The sequence below is a fragment of the Palaemon carinicauda genome, chromosome 14 (assembly GCF_036898095.1).
Source record: "Palaemon carinicauda isolate YSFRI2023 chromosome 14, ASM3689809v2, whole genome shotgun sequence".
In the NCBI taxonomy this organism is placed as follows: Eukaryota; Metazoa; Arthropoda; class Malacostraca; order Decapoda; family Palaemonidae; genus Palaemon; species Palaemon carinicauda.
In genome coordinates, this window is record NC_090738.1 from 99,779,147 (window position 1) to 99,801,646 (window position 22,500).

The following is a 22,500-nucleotide window of genomic DNA, read 5'->3' on the forward strand; positions in this document are numbered from 1 at the left end:
AGGATTAGGAAAATTTGATGTAACATGCATTAGGAACTAACCGAACGATGGTACCAAAAGTTACTATCCAAATTAGAAATATGAAATATTTATAGACCTCCAGTTCAAATTTTAGATGAGAATCAGCAGCTGAAAACCAAGCAGGAGAACAATACTCGAAACAATGTAGAATGAAAGAGTTAAAACAATTCAGGATAGGCTGATCACCAATAATCTTGAAAGACTTCCAATGAGCCATTTGTATAATTGAAGAAGAAACAAACAGAATGTGTTTTTCAAAAGTTAATTTGCATTCAAGAGACGCACCTTGACTTTTAGAGGCGTTGTATATAGTTTAAGAATCATTATCAATGCAGAGATCTGGATATTGTTTAGTCACTGTTCTCGACCTACTTACGATCATAATTTGAGTTTTATTAGTTTTAAGCTTTATCTATCTAACTATATACCAAGGCACTTCCCCCAATTTTGGGGGGTAGCCGACACCAACAATGAAACAAAACAAAAAGGGGACCTCTACTCTCTATGTTCCTTCAGCCTAATCAGGGACTCGGCCGAGTTCAGCTGGTACTGCTAGGGTGCCACAGCCCAACCTCCCACATTTCCACCACAGATGAAGCTTCATAATGCTGACTCCCCTACTGCTGCTACCTCCGCAGTCATCTAAGGCATCGGAGGAAGCAGCAGGGCCTACTGGAACTGCGTCACAATCGCTCGCCATTCATTCCTATTTCTAGCACGCTCTCTTGTTTCTCTCACATCTATCCTCCTATCACCCAGAGCTTTCTTCACACCATCCATCCACCCAAACCTTGGCCTTCCTCTTGTACTTCTCCCATCAACTCTTGCATTCATCACCTTCTTTAGCAGACAACCATTTTCCATTCTCTCAACATGGCCAAAAAACCTCAACACATTCATATCCACTCTAGCCGCTAACTCATTTCTTACACCCGTTTTCTCCCTCACCACTTCGTTCCTAACCCTATCTACTCGAGATACACCAGCCATACTCCTTAGACACTTCATCTCAAACACATTCAATTTCTGTCTCTCCACCACTTTCATTCCCCACAACTCCGATCCATACATCACAGTTGGTACAACCACTTTCTCATATAGAACTCTCTTTACATTCATGCCCAACCCTCTATTTTTTACTACTCCCTTAACTTCCCCCAACACTTTGCAACCTTCATTCACTCTCTGACGTACATCTGCTTCCACTCCACCATTTTCTGCAACAATAGACCCCAAGTACTTAAAATGATCCACCTCCTCAAGTAACTCTCCATTCAACATGACATTCAACCTTGCACCACCTTCCCTTCTCGTACATCTCATAACCTTACTCTTACCCACATTAACTCTCAACTTCCTTCTCTCACATACCTTTCCAAATTCTGTCACTAGTCGGTCAAGCTTCTCTTCTGTGTCTGCTACCAGTACAGTCTCATCTGCAAACAACAACTGATTTACCTCCCATTCATGGTCATTTAAGCTTTATGCTACATAATTTACGCCATGTAATGATTTTAGATAAATCTCTCTTAAGGATTCAGCAAACATAGGTCTACAATAGGGAAATGAAAATGATGCAAAGAGAGAAGCAACAATGAGCTAGTTTCCCAGGCCAAACCACATATCATACGTCTTAGTATAAAAAGTAATGCGTCAAGAACACTACCCTGAGGAACGCCAAATATTACTTTCCTATAGTCAATATGACGCCCATTAACAACTATTCTTTGCAACATATATCTTAAAAATTCAATAACGATGCTTCGAAAAGACCCATCTACTCGCATTGTTTGAAGATAAATGTCTCATAATTAACACGGTCAAAGACAGCACCAACATCAAGGTCAATCATACGAACTTGACTGTAATCACGGTATTTCTGTACAGCATTGGAAATTGTAAGAACGGCATCACATACCCCAAAGTCCTTGCGAAAGCCAAATTGCAAACTAGTGAATAATTGATTATCTTCAGCATACCTATTCAGATGTTTTGACCAGGGACCTTCAAAAACTTTAATTACGGGAGTTAACGAAATTGGGTGGTAATCAGCACGGATAACAGCATTATACATTTTTTTTTTCCCTCAAATTAATTTTCATAGCTATTATAACAGCTTTCTTTTTGTCTGTGTGTGTGACCTATCTTTAGGTAGGTTGATTGATTGATTGACAGACTAATTGAGAGTTTTCTGGCATCCTGACATCTAAAGTAATTGACGCCGACTTTAGGTAGGCTTTACCTGAATTAGCTTAACCTATATGGTGTCTCCACCGGGGCCTTTGGTACAGTGTAAAAGTTTTTGGTGTATGTCTTTGAACCTTGACTTATTTCACCCACTGATTTAGTATATCTGCTATCCCCTTTATGTATTTTCATACTTGGCTGTCTTTCTTTACCATCTTATTCTAGAGTATAATTTGAGTGAAATTATTCAGAAATATACTTATAATGATAATAATAGTGATAATAATTCTAATGGTAATTGATGATAATAATAATGATAAAAGATAAAGGTGTCCAGTTTTAGTTAGTTTCATCGGAATAAATGCACACCATAACGTCAGCCGGGCAAGCCCAACCCCCACTATGGTGCCCAACCACAGCAGTGGCCTCCCCTGTAAACAGCTTAAACTCAAGATTCCAAGCTGGGATCGATCTGCTGCCAAGCGAATGCTAGGCGAACACGTTACCACTGTATTAGCAATAAAGAAAGATAATAATGATATAAATAGTTGTAATGATACGGTACGTTTAGCAAAATTTTCCACAGTTCACATTCCATAAAATTGCAATAAGCAATGTCCCTGAATGATAAGTTTGACATAAAATATTCAGTCCTTGAAATCAGTTATTTTTATACAGTCATCTAAAAACAGTCTTTCTCCCTCACATAAACAACAACATGGGCTCAACACTACATTCAAACCTATTTCATTTTTTATGAAACAGATGTTTCATGAGAATATACAAAAGGGAATACGTCCTTTATGAATATAACAATAGATAAAGAAGAATAAAAAAAAAAGGTTCTGAAAGTTATATTAAATTATAGCGGAATCAAGTCAATAATATATAAACTTCTCTTCCAGAATATGATTACAGTATTACATTAGACTTTTGTAGTGAACGTTTTATATTAAATCTTGAAATTAATTTTATGGTTTTGTAAATGATATTTGAGTCAGGCTCATTGTTATCGTAGTAACCTTTTTTTTTATCGTAAAAGCGGCTAGATAAAAAAGTACTCTCTCTCTCTCTCTCTCTCTCTCTCTCTCTCTCTCTCTCTCTCTCTCTCTCTCTCTCTCTCTCTCTCTCTCTCTCTCTCTTGTAGAAAGTATTAAAATATTGTAAAGATTATCAATATAAATGACTGAATCTTGAGCAAAGCAATATTATAAAATTAGAATTGAAGAGGCTTATGTTGACCTCCGCTCTGTCTCACTAGATGACGTATATAAAAAATATGAAATTGTCAACATGTAAAAAAATATACAATCAGAAGAGAATATATATACATATATATAAATATATATATATATATATATATATATATATATATATATATATATATATATATATATATATATATGTATATATATATATATATATATATATATATATATATATATATATATATATATATATATATATATATATATATAATAAATGTTTCTTGCAAATACATAATTGTCTGATTAGTTTCATGATACGGAAAAATTATGTAATCCTATGATTGAAAGACCATAATTGGTGTTAATATTCATGCATTAGCAAATAAAATATACAGTAGTGTACGTTTTAAACGACCAAAAATTTTCTTGATCTTTCTTAGATCAGATTTGTAATGAGATAAATTGATTGATCTAATATTCAACCTTTCAATTTTACTAAACGTGAGGTTTTAAATATATTATTTTCTTAATTGTTTTTATAGTTCTAGTTAAAGGTGTTGGTCTTAGTGATAATATGAAAAATAATAACTAAATGATATTGAAGACCAAAAGAATTACTTGTATATTAGTAAAAGGAATTTTGTTCTCTTAATACAAGGAGCTATGCACTTTGATCTAAATTTGAACGAACTGATTCTTAGTAGACTATGATTACAATGGCAGAACTAAAAACTTAATTTTATTTACTTCACAGGAAATGAAAATCTATACAGATATAAAGAGAATGTCTGAAAATCAAATTTAGTAGATATTTTTATATATTTGATATAAAAGTTACTTAGTATTTTACGTTATCGTTTGTATTTTTGCCTTTTCAAGATAAAAAGAACTGAAGAGCTGACCAAATTAATCCGTAAAAATCTATCTATCTATCTATCCATCTATATTATCTATCAAAAATGGACCCAAATAAATATGCATAATGTATTGAACTGTAGACTAGCTTTAATTCAGTAATTTAACGACCATTGTTCATTGGATAAAAGAGACATTATCAATGATATATGAATAATGAATTGCCTTTACTCATGAATAATGGATTGCTATTTCGAGTAAATATTTCGATCCTTATAAAATTTGCCTTTATTATTATTATTATTATTATTATTATTATTATTATTATTATTATTATTATTATTATTATTATTATTATTATTATTATTATTATTATTGTTGTTGTTGTTGTTGATTTCAACATTAAAGTATTCCATTTAGACCAATAGGTCTTTCAAAGTAGTAGTATTCTAAAATGGAACTTGTTAAGTTTGAGTATTCTTACTGCAAGAAACCTCAATTCAAAGGAAGACTGTAGACAACGTCCTTTTGTTAGTTACAAAAACGACAAATTAGGAAATTCTATACAAGAAAGCATTCCTCATAAGGATTGTGTCGTATCTGAATGATTCAAGTAGGGCCGCGAATATAATTGAATATGTTTTGTATATATAACAGTAACTCTTCGTGTATACTGAAGTCAGTAACATCCTTTGATTTGGGAGACTTCTGGGCACTGACCTGTCAGAGTTTCAAGATTACTATTTGGAGTCAAAATCTCTAATGTTTGAGGCTGGGATGATACGGATCGTTCGAAGGGGAATGCAACGACAAATGAGTTACTGATATTAAAGAAGAACAAAAGAATTACTTATATTGTATAATCGCAAAAGGAATTATGCTAACTTAATACAAAGAGCTCTGTACATTGATCTAAATTGGAACGACAAAGGAGTTACTTGGCTTCGGCGAGGTATGGAAGAATACAAGGGACAGAAGGGAAGATAATGCAATGAAATTCCATATTTACTTATGACAGAATTACTCGCCCATTGGAAAACAATACGTAAGGAGGATCGGGGGAAGGGATGATAACGACGATATTAGGGAATTTAGTATATTTGATGTAAGAGAAGGTGGAAGAGAGAGGGTTGATAGGAAAAGGAATGGGGTAAAATTGGGAAGGGGGATGAGAATATAATGAGAAAGACTGGAAGGTTCCACTAACAGGAATAAAGTTACATTTAATGGGTGTGATATTTATCTAACTGATGCAAAACTTTTTACTTTTTCTTGTTTCTTCTATTTCTTTTCGGTGACTTTAAGAATGCTTTCTTTATTACTAAGAAAATCAGATTAACATGAATATATGATTTAGTACGTTGGTATGAGTAAGAAATAATAAGAGATGTTCCTATTTATGTAGGAAAATTTAGGTTAAACGTTTTATACTGATCTTTGACCAAAATACTTATAATATAGTTGATTTCATTATTATTATTATTATTATTATTATTATTATTATTATTATTATTATTATTATTATTACCTCCGCCAGGAGGGTATGTTTTCGGTTCGGTTTGTTTGTTTGTCTGTCTGTCTGTGGACAACGTAGAGGCCACATTTCTACACGGAATCACTTCAAACTTGGCCAAGTAGTTCCCCAATGTGTATGGAAGAACTGATTAAATTTTGGTCAAGGTCACCCCAAGGTCAAGGTCACGTGAAGGTCAAGGTCACGTGAAGGTCAAGGTCACCTGAAGGTCAAGGTCACGTGAAGGTCAAGGTCACGTGAAGGTCAAGGTCACTTGAAGGTCACGTGAAGGTCAAGGTCATGTAAAGGTCGAAGTCACATCAATTCATGATTCTAGGACATATGGCGCTCTAGGTCACCTTGGCGGAGGTATGTCCTCTACGAGGACCATGTCCGCGTTCAGGACTTGCTCACTTGTTATTATTATTATTATTATTATTATTATTACATAAGCTACAATTCTAGTTAGAAAAGAAGGATGCTATTAACCCAAAGGATTCAACAAGGAAAAATAGCCCAGGGAGAAAAGGAAACAAGAAAAGAAATACACTACAAGAGAAGTAATGAATAATTAAAGTAAGATATTTTAAGACCAGTAAAAACATTAAAATAGATCTTTCATATATAAAGTATAAAAACTTAAAAAAAGGCAGAGGAAGAAAATGAGATAGAATAGTGTACCTGAGAGTACCCTCAACCAAGGGAACTCGACCCCGAAGACAGTGGAAGACCATGGTACAGAGCCTATGGTACTACCCAAGGCTAGAGAACAATGGTTTGATTTGGGAGTGTCCTTCCCCTAGAAGAGCTGCTTACCATAGATAAAGTGTCTCTTCTACCCTTATCAAGAGGAAAGTACACTGTGAATAATTACTGTGTAGTAGTTAGCACCTTGGGCGAAGAAAAATTGTTTGGTATTCTCAGTGTTGAGGACAAAGGGGCATTTTGAAAGAATAGGCCACACTATTCGGTGTATGAGTAGGCAAAGGAACAATGAACCGTAACTAGACAGAGGGATCCAGTATAGTACTGCCTAGCCAGTCAAATAACCCAATAACTTTCTAGCCACAGTATCTCACCGGGTGGTACCTGGTGCCTTGGCCAATCTACTATCTACAATTTTATATCTAAATGTCTATATTAGTGAAAATAGGATGAAGCCATAGAGATAATGAAAAATCACACGGTACTACCATTTAGAAAAACGATACTAAGCTATTACAAGTAGAAAAAGGGGAAGAAAAGATGTGGAAAATGAAAAGGACTAAGGAGAAAAAAGAATAGTAAGGGATGCTGGTATAAAAAAAAACGCTTAAAGGAATCAATAGAGTAAAAGGGAAGCCAAGATAATTTCCACCAACCAAACTGGAAAGCAAATGATACACTATACATTTGCAATGATAGAGACGCCTCAATAACTGCATAAGATAAAGTAATCATTGATAAGTCATGAACGTAAATATCCGCTGCTAATGAGGGTTCCAATAACGCCAGAAAATAGTATGATTCACGAGTCCATTTTTGCTTCATAAGGCAATGCTGGTTTGTACTTGCAACACGAGGTATTGCATTAATCAAATGAATTAGGAAGGATGATTTTTCTCGCTAACGGAATTTTTGCAATATAATTATCTCTCTATATTCATGATTGAGATGATGTTTATGGCAATTTTTATGTTTTTTGTGACAATATATATATATATATATATATATATATATATATATATATATATATATATATATATATATATATATATATATATATATATATATATATATATATATATATATATATATATATATGTAATAGTCAGATATTATATGTTTAAAACACATGACGTAAAATGTCATTGTGGAAGAAGAAGCTAGCGTGAGATTTGCTGTTGTCAGACAAGATCATAACAGGATGTATTTTGCAGGTCCCAGCAATGTAACATTTTTATGAAGCATAAACACAAATGCATACCGTGTGAAAGAGTTGTGTCACCACCGGATGCAGGTGTCTTCCTAGACTACTGTAAAGTTTACATATAGTGTTTAAATGCTGAGATAATTAAATATACGATATCTGTGATATCGATATTTTAGGTAGTTCTTATCTATACTTCACCTGGAATGGTCATCCGACCAAACCAGCTATACTCCTGTGATGGAGATGTTAACACTATTTTTTTTAGGGAATAAACCATTTTAACCCTGGATAGGTACGGTGGGTCGTTCGCGACCCCGAGCGTCAAAAAAAAACAGGTTTTTCTCACGTGACTCACCCCCGTGACTGAATTTGTGGGTGATCGACCTGCAGGAGGTGTCTCCCCTACACGCTCTAGTAGTGTCCAGATGTGCATTGCTGTAGCTGTACTCCTTCCTCGATTTCTGAGACGCGTCGGGGTCGAGAGCGACCGAGTTTACCCTTCTAAGGTAGTTTGCATAATTATCAAAGTTATTACGTATTATGAAATTGTCGTAGAATGGTGCAACTTGTATAGGTTATCAGTTGTGGAAAGTCTTGGTGGATTGTTTGGCTACCATGTGCATGATTTTTTTTTTAGTTAAAATGTCGTTCATCACCACGAGGACCATTTTACCGCGAGTGCCCCTTTTTCATTTTTTTTCATTTTTTTGCCAAGTAATTTTTCCGTAAGATATTGCGAAATAGTGTCGTAAAACTTTTGCTTTTTTAGTGTTGGAAAGTGTGTCTAGATGATCTGGCTACCCATGCGTGATTTTGTTTTTGTCGGATACGACGTAGTTATTGGTATATTGGGTATTTAACTGCGGTTGCCAATTTCTGTTTTTTTTCAATATTTGTAAAAATTTACTACGTAGTAAGGAATTGCCGTATATTATTGATTTTTTTTTTCATGTTTATGTGTTAAAAAGTGTGCCTTGATGGTTGGGCTAACACGTGCATGTCTTTTTTTTATCTGAGATGCCGTATATTAGAATGTTGGGCATTTTTCCGCGAGTGCCCCTTTTTATTTGTTTTGCATTTTTTTGCTTAGTCATGTTACCGTAAGGAATTGGCAAGTAGTGTCGCAAAACTTATATTTTTATAGTGTTGGAAAGTGTTTCTAGATGATCTGGCTACCCATGCCTATTTTTTTTTTAGCCAGATATGGCGTATATATAAGTATGTGTTCGATTTTCCTGTGATTGCCATTTTTTCGTTTTTTCCCATTTCTTTCAAAATTATTACATACTAAGGAACTATCACAGAGTAATGATTCATTTATATGTTTATTTATCGGAAAATGTGCGTTGATGGTTTGCCTAGCACGTGGCTGAAATTTTTTTTTTCTGAAATGCCGTATATTAGAATGGCCATTTTTCCACGAGTGCCCCTTTTTATTTGTTTTGCATTTTTTTGCTTAGTCATGTTACCGTAAGGAATTGGCAAGTAGTGTCGCAAAACTTATAATTTTATAGTGTTGGAAAGTGTTTCTAGATGATCTGGCTACCCATGCCTATCTTTTTTTTTTTAGCCAGATATGGCGTATATATAGGTATGTGCTCGATTTTCCTGTGATTGCCATTTTTTCGTTTTTTCCCATTTCTTTCAAAATTACTACGTACTAAGGAACTATCACAGAGTAATGATTCATTTAGATGTTTATTTGTCGGAAAATGTGCCTTGATGGTTTGCCTAGCACGTGGCTGAATTTTTTTTTTTTCTGAAATGCCGTATATTAGAATGTTAGCCATTTTTCCGCGAGTGCCCCTTTTTATTTGTTTTCCATTTTTTCGCTTAGTCATGTTACCGTAAGGAATTGGCAAGTAGTGTCACAAAACTTATATTTTTATAGTGTTGGAAAGTGTTTCTAGATGATCTGGCTACCCATGCCTATCTTTTTTTTAGCCAGATATGGCGTATATATAAGTATGTGTTCGATTTTCCTGTGATTGCCATTTTTTCGTTTTTTCCCATTTCTTTCAAAATTACTACGTACTAAGGAACTATCACAGAGTAATGATTCCTCTAGATGTTTATTTGTCGAAAAATTTTGTTTACTTTTTTTTTTATTGAATATCATCAAATTTTTTTAGCTAAAATATTATATTGTTTTACATTTTTTTTTTTTTTATTTCCCTTCAAAAAATTTTTTTTGGGTCAGAATTTTAATTTTTTAGTCGTAAAATAATCGACAATTATCCAGCAACCCACCATACAATTTTTATGCATATCCAATAATAATTAGATTAGTAAATAACACCTTGAAATTGACATACCCTTCCTACATTTCAAGTGGCAGATTAGGGAGTCTGAGTCAGTGTGGTTGGCGGCCATTTTGTGGACATATCCGAAGCGTAAGCTGCCCTATCTATATATATTCTTGTTCCCTATAGAAATTGTGATATTTTGGTATATTTTTACCTGCATAAATATCATATTATATATTAAATATATGTATTTTTTTACGAAATTTCTAAGTACTCAAAAAATTACCTTTAGATATGGCCCCTGATATAAATGTAATTTACAAAATAATGAAGATTTTTTTACATATTTCTATTTTAGGATAACATATGTTTATTCCCTAAAAAAATTAGCCACTTCCTATTTCATTTGGGTACCCCAAAAAATTCATGAAATTTGGACAAATTGTTTTGGCCAAAAAAAGTTACCCTTTTTTTCTCATTTCAGATCTTCACCTCCATGGGTCTGACTTCATCCAAAATACATCAAGATGTGTCCTAAACATTCAAGAATCAATTCCTAAAAGGATTTGTGTATATATGTATAAACTTTTTTTTATGAGTTTTTATGTCAGGTCTTTTTTTCTACTTAATTTTTTAAAATATTTATAATAAATAGTTTTTCTGCAGATGAGTAGTATTTATCTTTACAGATGTTTTAAGCATTCATTGAAGTTTTTTTTGGCAAAAGAAAAAAGGAGGTTACTGCAAAAACTGATTTTTCAAGAATTTTTTTGGCGTCAGGGTCGTTCGCGTCCGAGTATACCCTTAAAGGGGTGTCCGAGGAGCGTACCTATCCAGGGTTAAAGTTAACATGATTGACTTTATTTCAAGACTCAACATCTTAAACAACACATACTCAATGTGTGTTAATAACAGTAGCACACTAATAAATGGTGGCAGCGAAAAAACTCTAAGAATCAGAGATAGATCTTCAAGAAATCAACGATAAAACTCTAAGAATCAGAGATAGATCTTCAAGAAATCAACAATAAAACTCTAAGAATTAGAGAAAGATCTTCAAGAAATCAACAATAAAGCTATAAAAACCAGAGAAAGATCTTCAAGAAATCAACAGTAATGAATCTACAATTTTGACTAAGTATCATAGTCCATCGAAGAAGCAAACATTTAATGAATGTTATACATACAAACTGATGAACTGGATCTTCAATCAACATCCTAGGAAACCCAAGGACTGACGTTCAACGCTTACAAAACATATCCAGGAAGCACTACATTCAACGGAAATCGGACCGAAACATTCACCCAACCAACAAGAGAGAGAGAGGAAATTGGAAAGAATACATTCACCCAAACATCAAGAGAGAGAGAGGATATGGCGACATCACACAAAACCATATAAAGCTAAGTACAATTTTCTTATTCATTTCAGTTTGGGCAGTGAAGTGTAGTTATCACGAGTCGTTAGTCGATTATTACCAGGGTGAGTGGTTTGCTAATCTTTTATTTTCCTTTCATTAAAGGAAACTGTGTTCAACTCCGAATTCTCGTCTAGAATTATTTCTCTCTTTTTGCTAATTCCGTTTTCTTTCAGAAATTCTCGGGAAATATCTTTGTGTTCCGTTTTTTTTCAGAAATTCTCGGGAAATGTCTTGGGATTAGTAGCATTGTTTTAGGGAATTTTGTTATAATCTTTATCATTGGGTGCTTATGCGTTTACGCAGTGGACGTCTGTATTCATATAGATATTTTGATAGAATTGCAAGGGGTCGAAAAGATAGAAAAAGAAATACAGTAATCATGACGCCCCCCGTGAGCCCCATCCTTGGACCTAGTAGCGTAGGACAGATTAATCCTCTCCCGATTGTGACGCTTGTAAATGCCAGGTCTGCAATCCTTCCTTTTCAGGGTCGGGTTAATGGGTTCTTGCCTCAAAATGGGGAGTCATAGATTTCATCCGTCGATGCCCATTTAAATGCCAAACAAATCGTAGACCCTTTTGTACAATTACAAGAAGCTAAAAGTTTTATAGATTTTTCCAAGGGGGATGTGAGTGTGTATTTAAGAGGTGTTTCATTTCAAGAAGCAGTTACCTGGGATGATTTCAAAGTTAGGTTATGCGCGGTCTATGGGGGGGAAGAAGCCTTGGATGTAGTTAAGAAATACACTTAATCAAGCCACTATGACTCGGCTTAATGTTATTGAGAGAGCAGCTCTCATAGCTGATAGACTTAATGAATATCAAGATATTTTAGCGAATTCCACTTGGGTTACTAGAGATAACATCTTCGTGAAAGATATTTTACGATTAATATATTTAACTTGCATGACACTTATGTTGCCTGAAGCTTTAGTGCGGTGTTTTGATAAAAAGTTAACGCCTGTAAGTACGGAATTGGATGTATATAAACAGATAAAGAAACACATGTCAAAGTGTCCTGACCTTGATCCCGTGTTAACTCAAGTTTTTGCAAAGAATGAAACAAAGCCACAACAAGTAAATGTAGTTAATAATAGTCAAGTTGCGGGAATGACGTGTTATAATTGTAAACGTCAAGGTCACTTGATCGCGGACTGCAGAACGAAATTCTGTTCGATACATAATAGCTTGATTCATTCATATAGTCAGTGCTACTCGCGTAAGACACAACAGAATCCAAAAAATACACAGTCAATTCCACAGTCAGTTCCATATGGAAATAAAAAGAAAAATCCTCATTTTAACAATAAGAAGAAACAGCCAAACGTCAATGTAGTTCAGAATCCGAAACAAAGAAACACTTCTTCGAATAACGCTGAGCCTGGGTCGTCAAACCAGAACTCGCAAGGTCAGACTAATTTTCAGAATGTGCAGAGCAAAGCAAATACCACATAATTAACTCCAGTGGGGATGAGAGTGATGTTGGGTCAAGGTCATTCAAGTCAACATCAGTAGTATTGAATAATCAATTTAATGTTTTATCAGATAATTGTGAAGCAATAGATTTTCCTATGAAACACACGGCCGAATTAAGTAAATCAGTGCATGCTCCCGTAGATTTGCAACGAATTCATACAATAATAAGCCAAAATGAGTTACGACCAACATTATATGCTGTAAATTTAGAACAGAAATCCTTTACGTTATTTTTTTACTCTAGTAGTCCACGTAATATTATGGATTTGAGGACACATCATTTGCTGTTTTCGAACTTTCCGATAGAAAAATCCGAAGTGAGACTCTCGCGTATAGGAAATAATGAATTAAATGTAATAGGCATAACTCATGTTCAGTTCAAGGTCAGTAAGCGCACGTTTGCTGATACATTTGTTGTTGTACAAAACATTGATATGTATCCAGCTGTAATTATAGGATACCCATCTATGGGAAATCAAAACATTATCTTAGCCCCGGCCAAGCACGGCGTGTATATCAAAGGAAAATTCTATAAGTCTTCTAATACCTTAAAATCAGTTTTGGATAAAAAGGAGACGACAAATGTAACCGTAACGTACGTTGAAGAACCAATAACTTATCTCACTAATAAAGACATAATATACGCGACCCAGCAGAATTCTCGTTCACACGTAATATCATCTTGCACGCATTCTATCGAACCAAACGTACCTTCGAATTTAATAGTGCATATAAAGAAAACATTACCGGGATCTGAAATATTAATCCTTTCCGACACTTTGAAAACTAATGGATTGTCTGTCACACAAGCTATTTATACAGTAGGCAACGAATTCATACAATAATAAGCCAAAATGAGTTACGACCAACATTATATGCTGTAAATTTAGAACAGAAATCCTTTACGTTATTTTTTTACTCTAGTAGTCCACGTAATATTATGGATTTGAGGACACATCATTTGCTGTTTTCGAACTTTCCGATAGAAAAATCCGAAGTGAGACTCTCGCGTATAGGAAATAATGAATTAAATGTAATAGGCATAACTCATGTTCAGTTCAAGGTCAGTAAGCGCACGTTTGCTGATATATTTGTTGTTGTACAAAACATTGATATGTATCCAGCTGTAATTATAGGATACCCATCTATGGGAAATCAAAACATTATCTTAGCCCCGGCCAAGCACGGCGTGTATATCAAAGGAAAATTCTATAAGTCTTCTAATACCTTAAAATCAGTTTTGGATAAAAAGGAGACGACAAATGTAACCGTAACGTACGTTGAAGAACCAATAACTTATCTCACTAATAAAGACAATATACGCGACCCAGCAGAATTCTCGTTCACACGTAATATCATCTTGCACGCATTCTATCGAACCAAACGTACCTTCGAATTTAATAGTGCATATAAAGAAAACATTACCGGGATCTGAAATATTAATCCTTTCCGACACTTTGAAAACTAATGGATTGTCTGTCACACAAGCTATTTATACAGTAGGCTCACATCAACAATGTAATATTGAAGTGCGTAATCATTTAAATAACACTTTAGTAATTCACTAAAATCAACATATCTTGGATGTAGAAGTTTATAAACATCGTATTCTTACCGTTGCTGAAATCAATCACGCTCAATCAGTTGCGGATGAATCCCTTTTGCAATCTATTAAAAATAAAATCAATAAAGACATTCAAGACGAAGAAATTCAGCTGAAAATATTTGGACTTTTAACTAAATATCATGATGTTTTTTCCACTACGGATGGATCCTTAGGAAAAACAGATGTGATCGAGCATCAAATAAGGTTAAAGGACAAGCAGAAAATTATCTATGTACCCTCGTACAGACTCCCTATGAAATTCCAGAATGAAATAAATGATGAAGTAGGTAAAATACTAGAAGAAGGAGTCATTAGGAAATCGAACAGCCTTTATATTTTCCATTAATAGTTGTACCGAAAAAAGATCGAACATGGCGTATCTGCGTAGACTTCCGTCGTCTAAACGAGAAAACGATCCCTGATCGATTCCCAGTGCCATGTACTGACGATATTTTGTCTTTGTTAGGTAAGAATAAATATTTAACCAGTTTGGACTTACTTAAAGGCTTTCACCAGATATCATTAGAAGAAGATAGTATCCCATACACAGCCTTCAGCACAGCCTGGGGACATTATAAGTTTTTACGGATGCCTTTTGGTTTACGTTGTGCTCCCATAACATTTACAAGAATGATTAACATAGTGTTTGGAGACTTGCTAGGGGATATATTGCATGCCTATATGGGTGACCTTGTAATCTTTTTCAACACCTTAGAACATCTACGTAAGTTAGAACTAGTACTACAGAGATTTAGACAACATAACTTAACGGTAAAGATTAGTAAGTGTGAATTTTTCAAAACAGAATTAATATATTTGGGTTTCATGGTGTCAAGCCAAGGTCTAAAGTAGTCCATGATAAGGTATCGGCTATTCGTAATTTACCCATACCTACTAATGTCAAGGGAATACAGCAATTTCTGGGTTGTAGTGGATATTACAGGCGTTTTATACGCAACTATTCAATAATAGCCGCTCCTTTAACTGATCTTACGAAGAAGGGCGTAGATTTCATATGGTCTGAGCAGCATCAACAGGCGCTTAATACATTGAAAGATGAACTGTGTAGTTCTCCAATCTTAAAATTTCCTGACTTCGGTAAGGAATTCTTCATTGCAACAGACGCCTCAGACTTAGGAGTAGGAGGGGTATTGCTTCAGCAATATGACAAACAGTTTTTCCCGATAGATTTTTATTCATGAAAACTTAGAACTTCCGAAAGTAAGTATGCAGTAATAGACAAGGAAGGGCTAGCTATTGTTAATTCACTAGTGCATTTTGAGTTCATAATATACGGTTACCCCGTTAAGGTTCTTACTGACCATAAACCACTAACCGAGTTCTTTTAAGGCTTCAACCACAACCCCAAACGAACTCGGTGGTATTTGATCATTCAAGACTTTGGCGAGAGAATCGGGTATTTACCTGGTAAAGCAAATATCATTGCGGATGCATTATCACGCAAACCCCGTGTCATCTTGTACGGAGCCTTTAGCTGAATTAATAGATATATCAACATCCATGCCTATTGTTAAAACGATATCTGAACAAGAAGATTTAGGCTGGAGCGCTGAATTATTACAGACTGAGAAAAGAAAAGATCAGAAATTAGAAATAATTATAAATGCTTTGAAAGGCAATCATAAGGAAAATGGATATATAAAGTATAAGCAGCAGAGTTATATAATCAAAGATAATATTCTGTGTAGGACCGTGACAAGGGAAACCCGCAATACACCACATGTAACTAACGACCCGGTAGTGGTACCAATCTCACTTATTTCCACTGTCCTGAACTGGTTGCATGCAAATCCATTACATGGACACCCGGGGTTCTCATTAATGTCACAGAAAGCCAAATCATTGTTTTATTGGCATACGATGCTTACAGATATAAAAAAAAAAACACTTAGCTAATTGTCACACATGTCAGGAAAACAAAGGGCATACGAAAACACCTGTCAGCCTAGGGGCTTATCCCGTGCCCAATCAACCCTTTGAAAGAATACATTTATATTTGTTAACAGGATTTTACGAGTCAGACAGAGGAAATAAGCCCCTCTTAGTAATTGTAGATGCTTTAACTCGATATACAGAACTAATAGCGCTTAAAACTAAAACTGCGATTGAATGCGCTAGGAAGTTTTACGAGTGTTACATTTGTAAACATGGAATTCCACACATGATAATCTCAGACTCGGGTGGAGAATTTAATAATCACTTTCTTACCTCATTGTGTGAATTCCTTAGCATAAAGAAAATAAATACCATTATATATCACCCAGAGTCGAATGGGCTAGTGGAAAGAGCAAATAGGAAAGTTTTGATTATATTAAGAGTAACACTAGGGGGATCAGACCCCAACTGGGATATTGCAATACCTGCGGTACTGAGTACTCTGAATCATTCATATCATATATCAATTAAAATGTCACCGCATGAAGCATTGTATGGTACCCCAGTTAGAACGCCTTTCCATGTATTAACGTCTACAACTAATCTATCAAATCCTTTAAAAGAATGTATAAATGCAAGCAAAAGTCGTTATGATATCCTTCGAAAGAATTTAGAAGAATCACAAATCATGATGAAAAGTAATCATGATAAAATAGCGAAGCCAACTAAAACATATACCGTGGGTGATAATGCATGCATACAGGTAAATGTACGTAAAGGACTCAATCATAAACTAACACCTAAGTTTGAAGGCCCATTTAACATTTTGGAAACATTAACAGCCAATAGGTTTAGAGTTCAAAACGTATCCCAACCAACTGATGAGAGAATAGTACCATTGGCTCACATAAGAAATTAAAAAAAAGAGAGGGAAAGAAGTGAGGGAAAGATTTTTATTTGTATGTTAAAAATTTTCTTCTTAATACAGGAGTAATTATATATATTTTTCTCGTTACAGGTTGCCAAAATGAATTTTTTGTTGTTGAAAGTGATATTGTTCGCTCAGACATTTTTCTCGTGTGGGATGAGCTCTAAAACTAAAAGTATAGATTTTAAATATGGCACTATAGTTGGAAGACAAGAAGAAGTTTTTATTACATCAAGCAACGTAGTTTTAGAAGTGCATATGCAAGCAATTTTTTTCCAGAAAATTATGTCATTATTTTAAAAAGCGCCATTCCAAGGTTTGCTGTCTCATTAGATGAGTTGCATAGAAGACATTTTCATTTGCCTACAGAGAGTTCGCTTGGATCGACACTAAAAGTTGCAGAAATGCTATCTGATGACTAGCAAAATAAGACTTACGAGACAGAATCTTTGGCTCGTGACCTTTTGATGTGGACTGTAGGACACGAACATAAAGAGAGGCGTAACCCGTTTGTTTTTGCTGCACTAAACATCTTTGGGTCTATTGCAAGTTTAGGTTTAGGAATTTCCAATCGTCTTAAGATTAGTAATCAAAATAAGAAAATTGAGTTCTTGACTCATGAAGATGAATTGATTATGTCAGAACTAAGGAATCAGTTAGCTTCAATCAATCAAATTATGGATTTAGTAAATGAACATTCAAGTAATATCAGTCAGATTATGGAAGTACAGGATTTGTTGGCAACGTTAACGTATTATGATTCAAAGATAGATTACATACATAACAGAATTTGCACATTTCATTGAGAAATTAAAAGATTATGTAGAAGCTATCACATTAGCAACTAAAGGTGTACTGTCGCCCCATTTGTTGCTTATAAAATACTTAAAGTTAGTTTTGGAGAACAAACGGGAGAAACTAGGCTATGTTCCTTTGTTAGACGCACGTAGGTTAGAATTTTATTACAGCCTAATTACAGTAAGCGTTGAAAATAACAATATTATGATTACAATTCCCTTTGATTCTTCGGATGCCTGGCAATCTTACAGGATATCACCATTTCCGACTTTCATGACGAATCACTCAAATCCAGTAATATCCAGTTTGACAGGACACGTATTGAATTCCCAGTACAAGGAAACATATACGGTCATTAAAGACTTAAATCAATTAACTCACTGTTCAGACACGATGGATAGAAAAATATGTACAGCTGACTCATTTGAATTCCATAAAAACTTAATGGATTCATGCGAGTTAGGTATAGTGCTAGACGGTGCTCTCTCCCATACAAGTGAAAATTGTCTGGATAAGCTATACCCCTTTGACAATAATGAGTTCAATTGCAGACTGAACAACGGCTCGTGGATACGATACGACAAGGACGGCTTCAATGTATCATGCCCGGACAGATCCACGTCCTATTCTCAAATCTTCGTTGCAGCAGATGGTTGTATCGGGACATCCCCTAAATTCCATGGTGAGAGGGATCAGGACCATCATCAGGGAATGAGCCTACTTCGCGAACTTCACGTGGACGTCTACAATGCCATCACTACCTCTCCCATACAACAAACAGGTAGCTAAGCGGTTCATGAAATTGACTGAGATGGACCACCTGTCACCAACTTATAAAGAATTTCTTCACCCCATACTACTAGCAGGAACGGTTGTGACGGTGATGATATTTATCGCCGTTAACATCCTTGTTTGGCGTAGGTTAAGGAACAGTTTGCAGCTAAAACAGAACATTTTGCGATGTCCAGCTAAAACTCCTTATTTAATTCAATTTAAAGCCGTTTGAAAGTGGCCACTTCATTTGCTCAAAGGAGTAAAATTGTCTTGGAAACGAGTTGTTTACGAAAAGCAGTTAGTAAGCTAGTAACATATAATTGAAGAGACTATAGAACATTTGCATTTTTAAAAATACATTTAAAAAACATTTAAAAAATAAATAATTTTTTTTTCTCAGCATCTAATAAAATATATAAGCAAGAATGTTAAAAGAAAAAATAAAAAATAAATAAAAAAACAGAATCTATGGAATCTAATAAAATATATATATATATATATATATATATATATATATATATATATATATATATATATATATATATATATATATATATATATATATATATATATATATATATATATATATATATATATATATATATATACGAAACCGTGGTACGTGTACATACCAGGAATTCGTGTTTGTGCACTCAAATTGAATCTTTACCAAGGTAACAAATATTTTTATTAATTACCGTATTGTGTTAATCTATGTTTCTGACAAAGGTAACAATTATTCTTTTACAAGATACCGAATCATATGTATATCAGTATTTTTGGGGGGGCAGCAATGTACCATATCTATGATCTGTATTTATCATGCATTTTTTTTTTTTGCTTTGGTAATATCTTTTCATATGCGTTATTGTTATTATTTTTATTTTAATATGCCTATTTTGAACATTCGTCCTCATTTGCTTATGGCTAACGTTAAACAAAGAATAAAACATGTATCCAGTCACACTCTTAGTAAACATATTTTGGTGTGTTGTTAAAAAAAAAAAAAATTAGATAGCTGGCCGAGCTGATGTAATAGTCAGATATTATATGTTTAAAACACATGACGTAATATGTCATTGTGGAAGAAGAAGCTAGCGTGAGATTTACTGCAGTCACACAAGATCATAACAGGATGCATTTTGCAGGTCTCAGCAATGTAACATTTTTATGAAGCATAAACACAAATGCATACCGTGTGAAAGAGTTGTGTCGCCACCGGATGCAGGTGTCTTCCTTGACTAATGTAAAGTTTACATATTGTGTTTAAATGCTAAGATAACTAAATATACGATATCTGTGATATCGATATTTTAGGCAGTTCTTATCTATACTTCACCTGGAATGGTCATCCGACCAAACCAGCTATACTTCTGTGATGGAGATGTTAACACTGTTGTTTTTAGAGAATAAACCATTTTAAAGTTAACATGATTGACTTTATTTCCAGACTCAACATCTCAAACAACACATACTCAATGTGTGTTAATAACAGTAGCACACTAATATATATATATATATATATATATATATATATATATATATATATATATATATATATATATATATATATATACGTATATGTATAAATGTATATATATATATATATATATATATATATATATATATATATATATATATATATATATATATATATATATATATATATATATATATATATATATATATATATATATATATATATATATATATATATATATATATATATAATGTAGTAGATCGGCCAGGGCCCCAGCCACCCGTTTAGATATTATCGCTAGAGAGTTATGGGGTCCTTTGACTGGCCAGACAGTACTACATTGGATCCTTCCCTCTGGTTACGGTTCATTTTACACATACACCGAATAGTCTGGCATATTCTTTACAAATTCTCCTCTGTCCTCATATACCGGACAACACTTATTAGCAAACAATTCTTCTTCATTCAAGTAGTTAACTACTGTACTCTAATTTTTCAGTGGCTACTTTCCTCTTGGTAAGAGTAGAAGAGACTCTTTAGCTATGGTAAGCAGCTGTTCTAGGAGAAGGACACTCCAAAATCAAACCTTTGTTCTTCAGTCTTGGATAGTGCCACAGCCTCTGTACCACAGTCTTCCACACTCTTGGGTTAGAGTTCTCTTGCTCGAGGGTACGCTAGAGCACACTATTCTGTGTGTATATATATATATATATATATATATATATATATATATATATATATATATATATATATATATATATATATATATATATATATATATATATATATATATATATATATATATATATATATATATATATATATATATATATACAATATGTGATAAATTTTGCACATTTAGACGTGTTTTTCATATTCAAGTAAGCCATATATTTTTTATTTGTCAATATCTGGATTCTTTTACCGACCTTGGGATCAGAGTCCCAGGTGAAATCACACACACCAAAAAAAAAAAAAAAAAATAGCTTTTGCCCGGCCGGAAATCGAACCCTAGCCCAGAAACCTTGTATGAACAGTGACATACCACTTGACCAGGAAGAGAGATAAAAGTCAATGACAATTCCACTGTACTTATACTTGTCGAATTCAGGTTTTTTTGTATTTAGAATTAAAATCAAGTCATCTTCACCATCGTAGCTAATTGGTATATTTGTGACCTGGCATTCGATTATTGATAAATATTGCACATTTATAAGTGTTTTACATATAAATATAAGCCATATATTTTTCATATATTAATGTCTGGATTCTCTTACCAACCTCGGGATCTGAGCCCTAGGAGAAATCACACAAAGGCAATATCTTCTTACTGGCCGGGAATCGAGCCCTGGTCAAGGAAACTTGTATGAACAGTGACATACTACTTGAGCACGAAGAAAGATAAAGTCAATGACAACTCCTCTGTAATTCGGGTGTTTTGCACTTAGAACTGAAATCAACCCATCTTCACCATCGTATCTAATTGGTATGTTAGTGTTTAGCATTCGATCAATGTTAAATTTTGCACATTTAGACGTGTTTTTCATTTTCAAATATATGGTTTATATGAATATGAAAAACACGTCTAAATGTAATGTTTATTATTTTTATTGTTGATATAATTATCATTATCATTATCATTCAAGTCAAACAATCCAAATTATTATTATTATTATTATTATTATTATTATTATTATTATTAGTAGTAGTAGTAGTAGTAGTAGTAGTAGTAGTAGTAGTAGTAGTAGTAGTAGTAAAACTACAACCTTAGATGGACAATCAGGATACTATAAGTCCAAGGGCTCCAACAGGGAAACATAGGTCAATGAGGTAAGGAGATAAAGAAATAGATAAACGACAATATATTATCTAAACTTCAACCAAGTGGATTCCCTCTCTTTACAAGTGTAACAAATATTTCACGCATAGTGAAGAAACAGACATGTTAACGATGGGTATCGTCTGCCTCTAAGGATGGATTCTCTCTCTCTCTCTCTCTCTCTCTCTCTCTCTCTCTCTCTCTCTCTCTCTCTCTCTGACTTGTTAAGAGGAAATGAAGCATTTCAGAGGTAATACAGAGACTCTGCTTCCATTTCAGGACAGACTCCATTTCTCACTTATCCAATGCAAATAGGGTTCTTCCCTATTGGAGGTTGTGAGCTGAGAGAGAGAGAGAGAGA

At 34.0% G+C, this 22,500-nt stretch overlaps 1 protein-coding gene across 1 annotated transcript in view; it reads left to right on the forward strand.

The window, feature by feature from the left end:
• LOC137652900 (uncharacterized) overlaps positions 1 to 22,500 on the forward strand; it is a 50,667-nt gene that overhangs the window by 5,043 nt on the left and 23,124 nt on the right. Inside the window, exon 3 of the mRNA XM_068386296.1 lies at positions 18,713 to 18,847. Within this exon, the coding sequence (XP_068242397.1) occupies positions 18,713 to 18,847 (135 nt within the window). The remainder of the gene's footprint in view (positions 1 to 18,712; positions 18,848 to 22,500) is intronic.